Source organism: Garra rufa, chromosome 14, assembly GCF_049309525.1.
Source record: "Garra rufa chromosome 14, GarRuf1.0, whole genome shotgun sequence".
NCBI lineage: Eukaryota > Metazoa > Chordata > Actinopteri > Cypriniformes > Cyprinidae > Garra > Garra rufa.
This window is the reverse complement of record NC_133374.1, coordinates 29,145,283-29,159,137: the sequence shown is the minus strand read 5'-3', so window position 1 is coordinate 29,159,137 and position 13,855 is coordinate 29,145,283. Positions and strand designations below refer to the sequence as shown.

The 13,855-nt window shown below is 37.7% G+C and overlaps 1 protein-coding gene across 1 annotated transcript; it reads left to right on the top strand.

The window, feature by feature from the left end:
- The first annotated feature begins 3,982 nt into the window (after positions 1-3,982).
- Positions 3,983-12,287, top strand: LOC141285426 (calcium-activated chloride channel regulator 1-like). The gene is made up of 14 exons (XM_073818444.1): positions 3,983-4,135; positions 4,343-4,480; positions 4,575-4,725; positions 4,834-4,939; positions 5,025-5,193; positions 5,474-5,704; positions 5,789-6,013; positions 9,052-9,232; positions 9,333-9,439; positions 9,541-9,756; positions 9,974-10,238; positions 10,355-10,519; positions 10,828-11,052; positions 11,191-12,287. The coding sequence occupies exons 1-14, from the start codon at positions 3,986-3,988 to the stop codon at positions 11,574-11,576; spliced, it is 2,715 nt and encodes a 904-aa protein (XP_073674545.1). The 5' UTR covers positions 3,983-3,985; the 3' UTR covers positions 11,577-12,287.
- The last annotated feature ends 1,568 nt before the right edge of the window (positions 12,288-13,855 follow it).

The window sequence follows — 13,855 nt, the reverse complement described above, 5'->3', positions numbered from 1 at the left end:
GATGATCAGAGGCTAGCTGAGCACTTCCAAGCAGGAACTGAGTGGATCACTGAATCAGTATAGCTGATAGGGTTTAGGTGGTTTCATGAGGTGGATGGGGTGGTGTACTTGGGGATTGAACCCCGGTGTACCATATGACAGGCAGAGACACAGTCCACTGTACCACACAGGAGAGTCCACCAGAATGTTCTAGAAGATGTTCTGATGAATAATAGAAGAGTAGAGAACAAACCGTACTGAAGACAACACAATCCCAGTTCCTTTATCCTTTTCCAGTCCCAAGTCCACAACAAATAATTCCTCAATTCAGATTCAGACGCTGGATGGAATGTTCATCCATGAGCAGAAGAGACAATCTGGCAGAGAGGTAAGAGAGAGACTGGCTTATATAGTTAGTGAGACAGGTGAAACCAATGAGGATAATTAAAGTAGGAATTACCAGACCAGGAACAGGAAGCTGTATGATAGCTGACAAAATAAGAGTTAAATAGGAAGTGGTGACAAAATCATGACACATTAATTAAACCAATGTTTAAATCAGGGTTCCTCAACTCTTGGCCTGGAGTGCTAATCTACTTCAGAGTTTGCTCCAACCCTTATCAAACTCACCTACCTGTGATTTTCTAATAATCCTCAGGACACTGCTTAGCATTCTCAGGTATGTTTGATTAAGACTAGAGCTAAACTGCAGGAAAGTAGATCTCATGTCATGGGCCAGATTTGAGGATACCTAGTTTAAATCAGTAATTGCTATCATACTATTAGTCCTTTGGCTTAGACCTTGCCCATGCTCCAGGTCTTGTAGCTGGCAAATCCTGCCTGAAGATGAAGACAGGGCAAGACTGACAAGATCTTGTAGCATAAAGCATATTATGTGGATAATATTGCCTTGTGGGGAGGCACTTTAGAGTTTGAGAATTTGCTTTAGAGTCAAGATCCTGAACAGCTGTTTCATCAGGACATTGTTCAGATGCCTGAGACTGAGGATGGGACTAAGTCCACCATCTCTCTTTGAAACAAGGAAATAGCAGCTGTAGCCTAACTTGCTGAGCACTGGTGGAACAATTTTAATATTGCACTATTGCAGACACTCTAATTTGAATCAGAGATTGTGAGCATAATTTCCCTGGACCAAAGTTTGGACAACACCCCTAAAGTAGGGATGTCTGCAAGTGAACTGGAGTGAGTAGTATCATTCTACAGTCTGCAGGAACCAACCTGATACAACCAGAAAGGCTTCCCAAGCCTGAAGCTGGGTGTCAAAGGGTCTGAGTCTCTCAAATGGCAGATTGCTGTTTGAGGGCAAAGAGAAGTGCTCTTTTTTGTCATTTGGTAGTGACAGTGGTAGTTTGCATAAGCACGTACATAGTGAGTGGGACAGGCCCAGGGTCTGCAGTGAACACAGAGCCTCCAATGCCCAGAGCTGAACAGGGGATTGCAAGGTAAGCATAAGATATCTTGGAGAGAGTTCTGGACGCAGCAGGACATAGCCCTCCCCTCTTCTTTCTGGATGCATCAGGATAACTTCCGTGGCTTAGGTTCCAGTGTCACCTTGAGGCAGACCCTTGTGCTTAGGAAATAGATAGCGCTTGGCAGTCTGAGGATGCTAAGGCTAAGCAGGCTGCAGGCTTTGCAGGCAGTTGAGTCGGTAGAGCATTCAGGCAACTTGAAACAGCTGCAGAGCTGGATAACTTGGGTAGGAAATGGTGCATAGCTTGCCATGCTTCTGAGCTGCAGTGAAGCATTCGGTGTATCCATCCACAGCAGGGCCAAACAGCCCGGTGGGGGAGACTGGGCAGTTGACGATGGCAGAATGAGCCAAAGCTGTTGCTCAAGTACCATCAGGCTGGCCATTGCCCTGTTTGATCCACAAGTGTAGTGATCCATGAGTGTACAGTGCATCTGGAAAGTATTTACAGTGCTTCATTTTTTCCACAATTTGTTGTGTTACAGCCTTATTCCAAAATGGATTAAATTCATAATGTTCCTCAAAATTATACAAACAATACTCCATAATGACAACATAAAATATTCACAGCCTTTGCTCAATGGTTTGTTGAAGCACCTTTGGCACCAATTCCAGCCTCAAGTCCCTTTGAGTACTATGCTACAAGCTTGGCACACCTATTTTTGGGTAGTTTCTACCATTCTTCTTTGAAATACCTCTCAAGCTCCATCAGGTTAAATGGGGAGTTGGATTGGTGCACAGCTATTTTCAGACCTCTCCAAAGATTCAAATTTCAAGTCTGGGCTCTGGCTGGGCGACTTAAGAAAATTCACAGAGTTGTCCCGGAACCATCTTGGCTAACCATCTCTGTTATCTTGGCTGTGTGCTTAGGGCAGTTGTCCTGTTGAAAGGTCCAGAGCACTCTAGAGCCAGTTTTCATCAAAGATGTCTCTGTACACTGCTGCATTCATCTTTTCCTCAATCATGACTAGTCTCCCAGTTCCTGCTGTTGCCACCACCATGCTTCACTGTAGGGATGGTATTGGCCAGGTAATGAGCAGTGCCTGGTTTTCTCCAGACATGACGGTTGGCATTCAGGCCAAAAAGTTCAATCTTTGTTTCATCAGACCAGAGAATTTTATTTTTCATGATCTGAGAGTCCTTCAGGTGCCTTTTGGAAAACTCCAGGCGGGCTGTCATGTGCCTTTTACTGAGAAGTGGCTTCCATCTGGCCACTCCATCTAGCTACAGGCCTGATTGGTGGAGTGCTGCAGAGATGGTTGTTCTTCTAGAAGGTTCTACTCTCTTTACAGAGAAACACTGGAGCTCTTTTAGAGTGACCATCGGGTTCTTGGTCACCTCCCCAACTAAGGCTCCCCCAATCACTAAGTTTGGCCAGGTGGCCCGCTCTAGGAAGAGTCCTGGTGATTCCAAACATTTACGGATGATAAAGGCCACTGTGCTTATTTGGACCCTCAATGCTGCAGATTTTTTTCTGTTCCCTTCACCAGACCTGTGTGCCTCAATACAATCCTGTCTCAGAGGTCTATAGACAATTTCTTGGACTTCATGGCCTGGTTTGTGCTCTGACATGCACTGTTAACTGTGGAACCTTATATAGACAGGTGTGTGCCTTTCCAAATCATGTCTAGTCAACTGAATTTACCACAGGTGGACTCATGCTCTCACAGTAAGAGCAGTCCATCTCTGTAAGCACTGCCATCAAGGAAGACTAAGGAAATACATAAAGGAACACATTTTCACTGACACAATAAAAGAACAGAGATGTGGAATCCAACTGAACACTAATGGGTTTATCATCACAATAATGTCAAAAACTAACAGACTTAAAAAGGACACTTCTCCATACATTAATACAAAGAATAACAAAGCTGTTAACCCCTCTCACAAGCTCAGTTTATTTTTAAATAATCCCCCCCTCCAAAAAAATGAAGAACATAACATACATATACATACTCCGAAATCCAAGAAAGAAGAAGAGGGTGAGTAATTAATTATTCCAAAAGGGGACAACAAAAGGGAAACCCATTCGATACCACTACACAACAGTATAGGTGAAAACTACCCAGATGACCTACGAATTCTGGTGAGATTCTGGAATGCACTGTACTATCTCATAAGGCACATGGCAAATATAGTACTTCATATATAATACTTGAATTTCATTGGTACAACCCATATTTATGCTATATAGAACATACATTTGTAACGGTTATAAAATAAGTATCAAAACAGACATACCTTGTACATTGTACAGTGAAACGCTATTTTTGCCACAGCCAAATATTGTATTTTATTACGCAATGTAAAGTGAAATAAACAGCTGTTGACAGTTGTCTCCAACATGCTGCCCCTTGACACTGTAATAATGTGTTGTTTTATAATAGTACCTAATTACTGCTATCATTAAGTGCATTCCCATAAAGGACATTCTACCTTTGATCATTAGGTTAATTTTTGACTTGATATTGTTCAAAACAGGATTCGAGAGTTGCTGTTCATCTAAACACTGCAGCTATGGACTCAAGAACAGTGTTTGTCTTATTATGGATGTTGCTGCCATCCACCTCCATTGGAATCAAACTAGATGGAAATGGTTATGTTGATGTTATAATTGCAATTAGCTCAAAAGTTCAACAGGATGACACACTTATTGATAAAATCAAGGTAAATATTCTTTTTTGTCTATTTAGCAAACTTTGTATATTAATGGTTTGGATTTAGAATATGTTGCTGTTAAAATTTAAAATGAAAAAAAATGTGCAGTATAAAATCTTTTTTTGTTGACAGTATTTGTGAATGAAAGCATTTTTACTTATTTAATAAATACACTCACTCATTTTTTTTTCTTTTTTTTCACTTTCCTTCTGACAGGAAATGGTCACTGAAGGGTCGGTTTATCTTTATGAAGCATTGGATGAAAAGGTCTATTTCAAAGAGGCTACAATACTAGTGCCATCCCAGTGGAGCAGTAAGAATTATAGCAAAGCAAAAACAGAGTCCTTTGAAAAAGTACTGAGCATTATGGCATTTTAACTTCTTAAATCATTTCTAATTACTTCATTCACATATGATGTTGCTGACACAATTTCTATTTAAAATGCAGGCCAAAATAAGAATTGATAGTGCTAATCCAGCATACGGTGATGAACCCTACACTAATCAGTATGGTGAATGTGGAGCAGAGGGTCAGTACATTCATTTCACCCCAGAATACCTCCTGAATGACACAGTCCTCCAGCTTTACGGCTCAAGAGGTGAATGTCATGCATCTTCCTCAACATGTATTGTATATGTTTAGCATGAAATGATGAGAGGTTTGAAGGTCCATTAATGCAGTAGTCTGTTTGGTTGTTTATTTACAGGAAAAGTTTTTGTGCATGAATGGGCTCATATGAGGTGGGGCGTGTATGATGAAAACAATGACAAAATACCATTCTACCATTCTAATCGCCGTATTGAAGCTACAAGGTTAAAAACTGTTGATAAAACTAAAGAATATTATTAAAATGTCTTTAGAAATTACCATCACTATTGATATCTTGCTTATCTTTAGGTGTAACAAAAACATTAAAGGTCAGTTTTATGAGGTTACTGCTGGAGGATCGCTTCAAAAGTGCCGCATTGATCCAGAAACTTCACTGCCTACTGAGGATTGCAAGTTTTTTCCAAACAAAAATCAAAACACAAACAGCTCTTTAATGTTCCTGCCAAGCTTGGATTCTGTAAGTATACCGGTAGATTTAACATGTTCCCACACATTCCATTGCTTGATAAGTCATATTTGCAAAATAAAATATAAATGATTCATTTTTAGTTTGTCAGGCATTAGCTTGTGATTTAATTAAGTAAATAATTAATTTCCTGGTATTCTTACTCCTTTTTCCCCCTAAGCTATAAACTCCCTTTGACTTTTAAATCACCTGCCCAGGTCTCGTAGGGCTAAAATCTGCTTTTGAGTGTTTGGTGACATATTTGCAATTAAGCAGGGAATTTTGTTTTTAGGTGAACACATTTTGTCGTGAAAATGAGCACAATTATGAAGCCCCAAACATGCAAAATCTAAAATGTGACAAAGCAACGTGGACTGTAATATTTGAGGATTCTGTGGATAAAGACGCACTTCGCTCTCTTCCACTACTGCCATCCCCTTTGCCACAAACATCGATTAAAGTTGTGCAGCGAATGCAACGGGTTGTTTGCCTCATCCTTGATGTTTCAGGAAGCATGGCAACAGTATGCAATCATTTGCATTTTTACAACCCTTACACACTGATTACCTGAAATCAGTTTCATGATTTTTTTTCACCCATTTTCTAGGACTCCAGAATTCTTCGACTGCAGCAGGCTGGCACACATTTCCTGCGAAATATCATTGAGGATCAAGCCAGTGTTGGAATTGTAAAGTTTAGTACTGAGGCTTCTACTCTAAGTCCCTTGACTACTATCAACAGTGACACAAGAGAAGATCTCATAAAATCATTGTTGGCAACAGCAGCAGATGGATCGACAAACATGTGTAAAGGCCTTAATCTAGGATTAAAGGTGCCATGTTTTATATATATATATATATATTTAATTAATATAATTTAGATTAATTAATTACACAAAAATAACGCGTTAAAATTTTTTAACGCATTTTAATCGCACTTAGTTTTGCACAGCGGAACGTTTCTCACTGGATGAGACTCGGCGGACCGATTATACTGGAGCACCAACTAGCGTTCAGACAAGCTGCGTCCGTCCTAAATAGTATTGTATGTCCCAAATCGTAGTATGTTTAAAAAAGTATTCCAAAGATTCCCGGATGGTCTACTACTTAACGATCATCAATGCACACTCTAACGGCTAATATTGCCCACAACACACTGCGCCGTGAACGAGGATTCAATTAGAACTACAAACACGCATAAAAAGTGTTAAAAAACTACAAACATGGAGGATATGCGCGACCAACGGACAGGTAGAGAAAGGGGTTTGAGTGATAAATAATCAGTGTGTAACCTGATAAAAAATATTTTTTAAATGTTATCCACGGTATATTCCATGTGCAGCAACATTTATAATGATAGGTTTGGTCATTAACGTTTAAATGCATAATTAAGCAAACGCAAGAGCAGAGGTCTCGGCATGAAAGACTCGTTAAAGAACGTGCCTCTTCATTTCTCTCTAATACGGTAGGAAATTAAATTAAACGAAATGTAGATAATGTTAACTGTGATGATTGACAGGGCAGTTTAAACAGTGACAGGATTCAGGTAACTAAGCAACAGAGCGTCCATTAAAGAAGCAGTTATGACGAAGTAGTATGTCCCAAAGCTGGCCTACTATTCTGCTACATACTCAAAAGTATGTACTTTTCTTCACAAAAAGAGTACATACTTATAGGGCATTGCTGGGACGCAGCAAAACAAACCACAGTGAACATGGACAAAAAAGCTGATGGGACCGCTTTGGTTGGCCCTGTGGATGGGAAATTTTGTTACAAAAAACGAATGGATGGAAGCGTCGATAAGAGCATGGTTGTGTGCAAGCTATGCAACAAGGAATTTGCATATCACCGCAGCACATCGAGCCTATTGCTACACTTAATGGCAATATTGCACTGGTCTGTTGGACTTGGTTGAACAAAAATAAACAATATTTTGTTGCTTAAGCTTATGTATTCAGTCATTATTCAATGGTATACAAAAAATCCATATAAAAAAAACTTACTTCTCACTGTTCTCAGGTCAAATATTTATATGCGATTAAAATGCGATTAATTTCGATTAATTAATTACAAAGCCTCTAATTAATTAGATTAAAATTTTTAATCGAGTCCCGGCCCTAATATATATATATATATATATATATATATATATATATATATATATATATATAGTCAAGCCCAAAATTATTCATACCCTTGGCAAATTCTGACTTAAAGTTACTTAAGCCCAAAATTATTCATACCCTGGAAAATTCTGACTTAAAGTTACTTTGATTCAACCAGCAAGTTTTTTTGACCGGAAATGACACAGGCTTCTCCCAAAAGATAACAAGAAGATGTACAAGAGGCATCATTGTGGAAAAAAAATATTTCTCAGCTTTTATTTACATTTGAACAAAAAGTGTCATGTCCAAAATTATTCATACCCTTCTCAATAAAAATGCATGTCTCCACTGGTATTTTTGCCCATTCATCTTTAGCGATGAGCTCCAATTTTTTCAGGTTGGAGGGTTTCCTTGCCATCACCCTGATCTTTAGCTCCCTCCACAGATTCTCAATTGGATTTAAGTCAGTACTCTGGCTGGACCACTGCAAAACGTTAATGCTTTGTCTGCTAACCATTTCTTAACCACTTTTGCTGTATGTTTTGGGTCGATGTCGTGCTAAAATGTCCACTGGTGGCCAAGGCCAAGTTTCTCTGCAGACTGCCTGATGTTGTTGTTGAGAATTTTGAGGTATTGCTCCTTTTTATGGTGCCATTTACTGTGATTAGGTTCCCTGGTCCACCAGCTGAAAAACACCCCAAAACATTAGGTTCCCACCACCATGTTTTACAGTGGGGATGGTGTTCTTAGGGTTGAAGGATTCTCCTTTTTTACGCCAAATGAAGGCTACATCATTGTAGCCAAACAATTAAATTTTTGTTTCATCTGACCATAAAACAGAAGACCAGAAGTCTTCTTCTTTGTCTAGATGAGCATTTGCAAAGGCCAAGCGGGCTATTGTGTGCCTTATCTGGAGAAGTGGTGTCCTCCTTGGTCTGTGTCTGTGGAACCCAGCAGTGTGCAGTGTCCGTTGGACTGTCTGCCTTAAGATGTTGCCACCAGCAGAGCCCAGATCCAACAGGATGGCCTTGGTGGTGATCCTTGGATTCTTATTTTACTTCTCTCACTATCCTCCTGGCCAGCACAGGTGTCACTTTTGGCTTCCGACCCACGTCCTCTGAGATTTTTCACAGTGCGGAACGTCTTGTATTTTTTAATAATACTTTGGACTGTAGCCACTGGAACTTCAAAAATTTAGATATGGTCTTATAGCCCTTTCCTGACTTGTGAGCAGCCACAATGCGCAGCCGCAGGTCCTCAGTGAGCTCCTTTGTTTTAGCCATGACTGTCCACAAACCAACAGCAGAGAGCTTCTGTTTTTCACCTGTTGAGTTGATTAAAACAGCTGTTTCCAATGAATCAGGGTAATTAGGATGCTTTAGAAAAGCTTGGACTATTTGGAAAGGTATAGAACTTTAGATTTTCCAATAGACTGTGACAGTTTGAAAAGGGTATGAATAATTTTGGACATGCCACTTTTTGTTCAAATGTAAATAAAAACTGAGAATTTTTTTTTTTTTTTTTTTTCACACAATGATGCCTCTTGTACATCGTCTTATTAACTTTTTTTGGAGAAGCCTGTGTCATTTCCGGTCAAAAAAAAAAAAAAAAAAAAACTTGCTGGTTGAATAAAAGTAACTTTAAGTCAGAATTTTGCCAGGGGTATGAATTATTTCGGGCTTGACTGTATATATTTATTTTGTGTTGTATGAAGTATGTAAATTTTTATATAATTTCTTCTTCATCTTGTTCTTCAAAACCTTAAGGTTCTTAAAGCAGACAATGGAGATGTATTAGGTGATGAAATCATTTTTGTAACCGATGGTGAGGCGACCGACGACATTGATAGTTGTAGTCAGAGTGCAGTACAAACTGGTGCTATTATACACACAGCAGCTTTAGGTCCCAATGCAGCTAATGCACTGAAGGAAATGGCAGACAAAACTGGTAAGTACATAAATAAATTACAGTATCTATATCTGAGTAAATCAATTTATATCAGTCTCAGTTTACTATGTAACATAAAATTGTTCCATGTTGAAAATAGGGGGAATATTTTTCACAGCCAATGATTACATGATCTCCAACCAGTTAATGGATGTGTTTGCTTCTTTCACATTATCAACTGGAGATTACACAAAAGAACCAGTTCAGGTTTGTCAAGTAATCTCTTAATGCCAACGATACATTTATAATTCTGAGAGTGTCATCAATATATTGTGTATTTTATCATTTGATTTTTATCACTCCTTTAGCTAGAGAGTGTTGGAACAACAACATCTGATTGGTTCAATGGGACAGTATCAGTGGATCAGACGGTTGGGAACAAAACCAGCTTTGTAGTAATTTATGGAACAGTTTTTCCTAATGTTTACATACAGTCACCAAGTGGCTCAATCTACACTCAGACAAATATGATTCATGATGGACTGCTGAAAACAGTCACTTTAAACATTCCAGAAACTGCAGAGGTGAGACAACCTTTATCAACCAGTTATTTAATAAGCGTATAGTTCAGACCATAAACATTTATTATTGTTATTTTACTGTAACACAATAAAATGAGTTTTAGATAAACCTTAGCAAAATATGTTCAACAACAGACAAAGAATTTTATCACTGATGATTCAGCTGATACATTTACAGTGAACCATTACTGATATGCTTTTACTATCTTGTGTTTGCAAGCCTGGGGATTGGAAGTACAGTATACAAACTACAACACTTCAGGCTTTGACTATAACAGCAACAAGTCAAGCAGCACGTGATGATGTTCCCCCTATCATTGTCAAAACCCACATGAACCAGCAGTTCAGTGACGGCACTAAACCCATGTTAGTGTTTGCGGAGGTTAGTCAGAATTACAGGCCTGTAATAAATGCTGAAGTGTGGGCTACGCTGGAGCCAGAATCTGGTCCTGCACAAATATTACAGCTGCTGGACAATGGAGCAGGTGAATGGCCAATGATTCTTGTTCCATATGTTCACTCAACTTAAAATATAAATAAATAAACAGTAAGGTACATTTCCAAATTGTGGCCAAATAAATCAGAGATCTATCTTTTACAGGAGCTGATGCTTCTCAAGGTGATGGAATCTATTCCAGATATTTCACAAAGATGGTAAACGGAAGAATCAGCTTGAAAGTAAGAGTGAAGAATCAAGATGGACAAACCAGATTTGCTGTCCAAAAAAAGAGTGGCGCCCCATACGTACCTGGATATGTGGTAGACGGTAAATCCTGAGATCAATACTTTGGAATAATTTCAATGACATCAGACACATCTAATATAACTGAATTACATTTATTTTCATATTAAATATAATTTTTCTTTATTTGAAATATTGACCACTGATGACTGAGTTAAGTGCATTCCAGTACAATTTGTATTGATGTAACCTGCAGAAAGAGTCACTGAATTAATGCACAAACTGAATGAAATAACTGTTGTATAATTGGCAATATACTGTAATTAGCTAAAAAGTTGAGGAAGGACGTTTAGGCAGAATCAGGCAGATTAAGCTGGTCCGTCTAATTTCAGGTGTAGTGGAGCTGAACCCTCCAAAGCCTCCAGTTTCTGATGAACCATTTCAGGTTGGAAGCTTCACCAGAACAGCCACTGGAGAGAGTTTTGAGGTGAAACTTTCAGGCACAACTCCACCAAACTTCCCTCCTAACAGAATCACAGATCTGAGTGCTGAGATCCAGGAGGACTCTGTGCTTCTCAGCTGGACAGCTCCTGGTGAAGACCTCGACCAAGGGACAGGTAAAATATACAATAACTGTACCAGTATTAAAAATACAAGCTTCTTTTTTGGATCTTCACTAATGAAATCATAGTTGTTGGCTACATAATATAATAATGTATCTCTTGTCTTGCACGGCACATTTCTTTTCCTTTAAGCTAAATCCTATGAGATCAGGTGGAGCATTGACCTCGATCTGCTTCGAAAAAACTTCAGCAATGGTCATGCAGTCAACACAGATGCTGTCTCACCTCAGGAGGCTGGATTAGTTGAACAACTTTCATTCAATCTCAGTTACCCAATACAAAATGGGACCACACTTTTCTTTGCAGTTGAGTCGAAGGATGAACAAAATGCAAAATCTGAAACCTCCAACATTGCTCAAGCTTCAAAGATCCTCCCTGCTCCGAAACCTCCGGGAATATCAAACCCAGGCATGAATTTGACAGTTCTTGTCATTTCTGTGTGTGTGGCAACTATGGTCATATGCTTTATTGTTGCTGTAATCACATGGGCGGTGAGACGCAAGAAAACTCTCTCCTGAAAGTAAAGTGAAATTAACAGTTTGATGCAAACCAATGTCAAATCAGTCGCTCTGTACATCCTCCAGAACAGAAGTTACTTAATATTTGCGCAGCATGTATAATCTTACAGATTATCAAGACAGTCTTCTGTTTTGTTTATTATGTAGTAATCTGTGGACTGAATATAATTTTCAAATTATTTAGCTTGTAATAGTTCACCATATTATTCAGGCGTGCAATAGTCCATTGTAAAACAACACAAATCCTGAGCTGTCTGCGGCTCTATGATTGAAGTTTTCTAATTAGATCCCGCTTGGGGCTGAAAAACATTACTTGTAGTAGAAAGTTTTAGCAAATACCTGTTGATTCTTTCTTTCTTTCTTTCTTTCTTTCTTTCTTTCTTTCTTTCTTTCTTTCTTTCTTTCTTTCTTTCTTTCTTTCTTTCGTTTTATTCTTTTTTTCTTACTGTCCCTGAAATAGCAGACCAATGCTGGTTAGCAGAGCAATCATGCAGTGATTATTTTATTTTCACCAGCAGAGGAGGCTACAAGATACTCTGATTACAATATCATGTATTCTCTTTTCATATCATTTTTGTACTTTGTAAAGTCATAGTTTTGTTATATTATTGTTCTGATCTATTTGATGATTGCAATGGTTACTATTTTGCAAGGTGTGATTGTTCATAATGTGATTTATAGTGTGGTTTTAATAAAACAAACATGCTCCTGCATTAATAGACCCTTTAAATATCTTTAAATATAAAGTCAAATAGTCTTTAATTAATCCACATAAGGGTAAATCCAAATAAATGTAATCCCATAAACAGGCAGGCAGGTGACACACATATACAATGGACATGTCATACCGGACAAAGACACACTTAACAGATTTAAGGGAAGACTCTTAAGTTTTTTCATGCACCTGTCAAGTTTGAGATTTTGGGCTTTTTGGTGTTTCATAAAGTGTTTTTTCAGACTAGTGAAAAGAAAACACCCAACAGACACTGTTAAGTGTTTCTTTTATAGCACTTTATCTATTTGTGTCAATAGATTTCAATTACAATACTTTTTTAGTTTTCTCAAAATTAGTTTTTTCTCCTACACTGAGCCATAAATCTCCACTTCAGTAGCACTTACACACACCAAACTTTACATTTTTATTCCTGTCTATATCCTGAAGGTTTTTACAGAGGGATTTGTTCATATATAATTTTCTTGATTTTTTATAACATTTTATTCCCCCAAAAATGGTAAAAAAATAAATAAAAATACATGGTTTTCTGTCTGTTCTAAGTTTTTTTTCTGAATTATGTGACAAAATGAGATACCCCAAATCCCCTCTGTAAAAAGTTTTGACTCTAATATGTCAAATAAATTAAACAAGAATTTTGAAAATGACTTTATCCAGTGTTTAGATTTTTGTACTAGAAATGTATGCAAATTGGCGCATATTTCATCCTCATTTGCATATTTAAAGAAAAACATTTTAGAAAACGTGTAATACAAAAAATGTTTGCAATTATCAATGTAATCAATCAACTGAGTAAGTAAGGTGATAACTATTAGATATTTTTTTACCCTGTTCACCTGCAGTGTCTCGCTTTAAACTGAAGTAGAAAGGCCAATTAGGATAATTAAGACACATGTAATTAAAAATTAAATCAAAGGGAAGACTAAAAAAATAAGACACAGAATATGGCTGTGTTTCCATTAGATTTGCGCAAAACTTTGGCGCTATTTTATAAATGTCAATTAAAAAACTTTTTCCTCTCACGATAAGTCATGGCAATGGATTTTTGTGGGAAATTTGGCTATATTTAATCGAATGTGACCTGTAAATGGGAAAAAAAAAAAACATTTTCATTGCTGTTTTGTGAAATATTCCTTTTTTCAAATTGCCTGAAAAATCCACCTGATGCAAGCGTAAAAAAAATTTTTTGTGCAATTTAAAGGGAAATGAAAATCGTAATTGAAATGCATCAATTGCGCAAAAACTCCCATATATCACAACAAAATGTTTACGCGCGGATGAGGTGGTTTTTGCGCAATTGACACGTTTCCATTAGATGTATTTTCAATTCGCAATTTCAATTTGCGCAAATTTTTTTTCCGCATTTACAGGTCACATTCGATTAAATATAGCCAAAATCCCACAAAAATTCATTGCCATGATTTAACGTGAGAGGAAAAAAATCCATTTTAGTCGCATAACATAGGTTAATGGAAACACTGCAATTTCGCAATACTTTTTTTTTTTAAACTTTTTTTTTAAATTGACATTTATAAAATAGCACCAA

Bases quoted from the DNA above. Each gene is read 5' to 3' on its own strand.
- LOC141285426 (XM_073818444.1), top strand. From the start codon at position 3,986: ATGGACTCAAGAACAGTGTTTGTCTTATTATGGATGTTGCTGCCATCC. The intron at 4,481-4,574 runs GTACTGAGCATT...TTTAAAATGCAG, and splicing joins AAACAGAGTCCTTTGAAAAA to GCCAAAATAAGAATTGATAG. The intron at 10,239-10,354 runs GTGAATGGCCAA...TATCTTTTACAG, and splicing joins GCTGCTGGACAATGGAGCAG to GAGCTGATGCTTCTCAAGGT.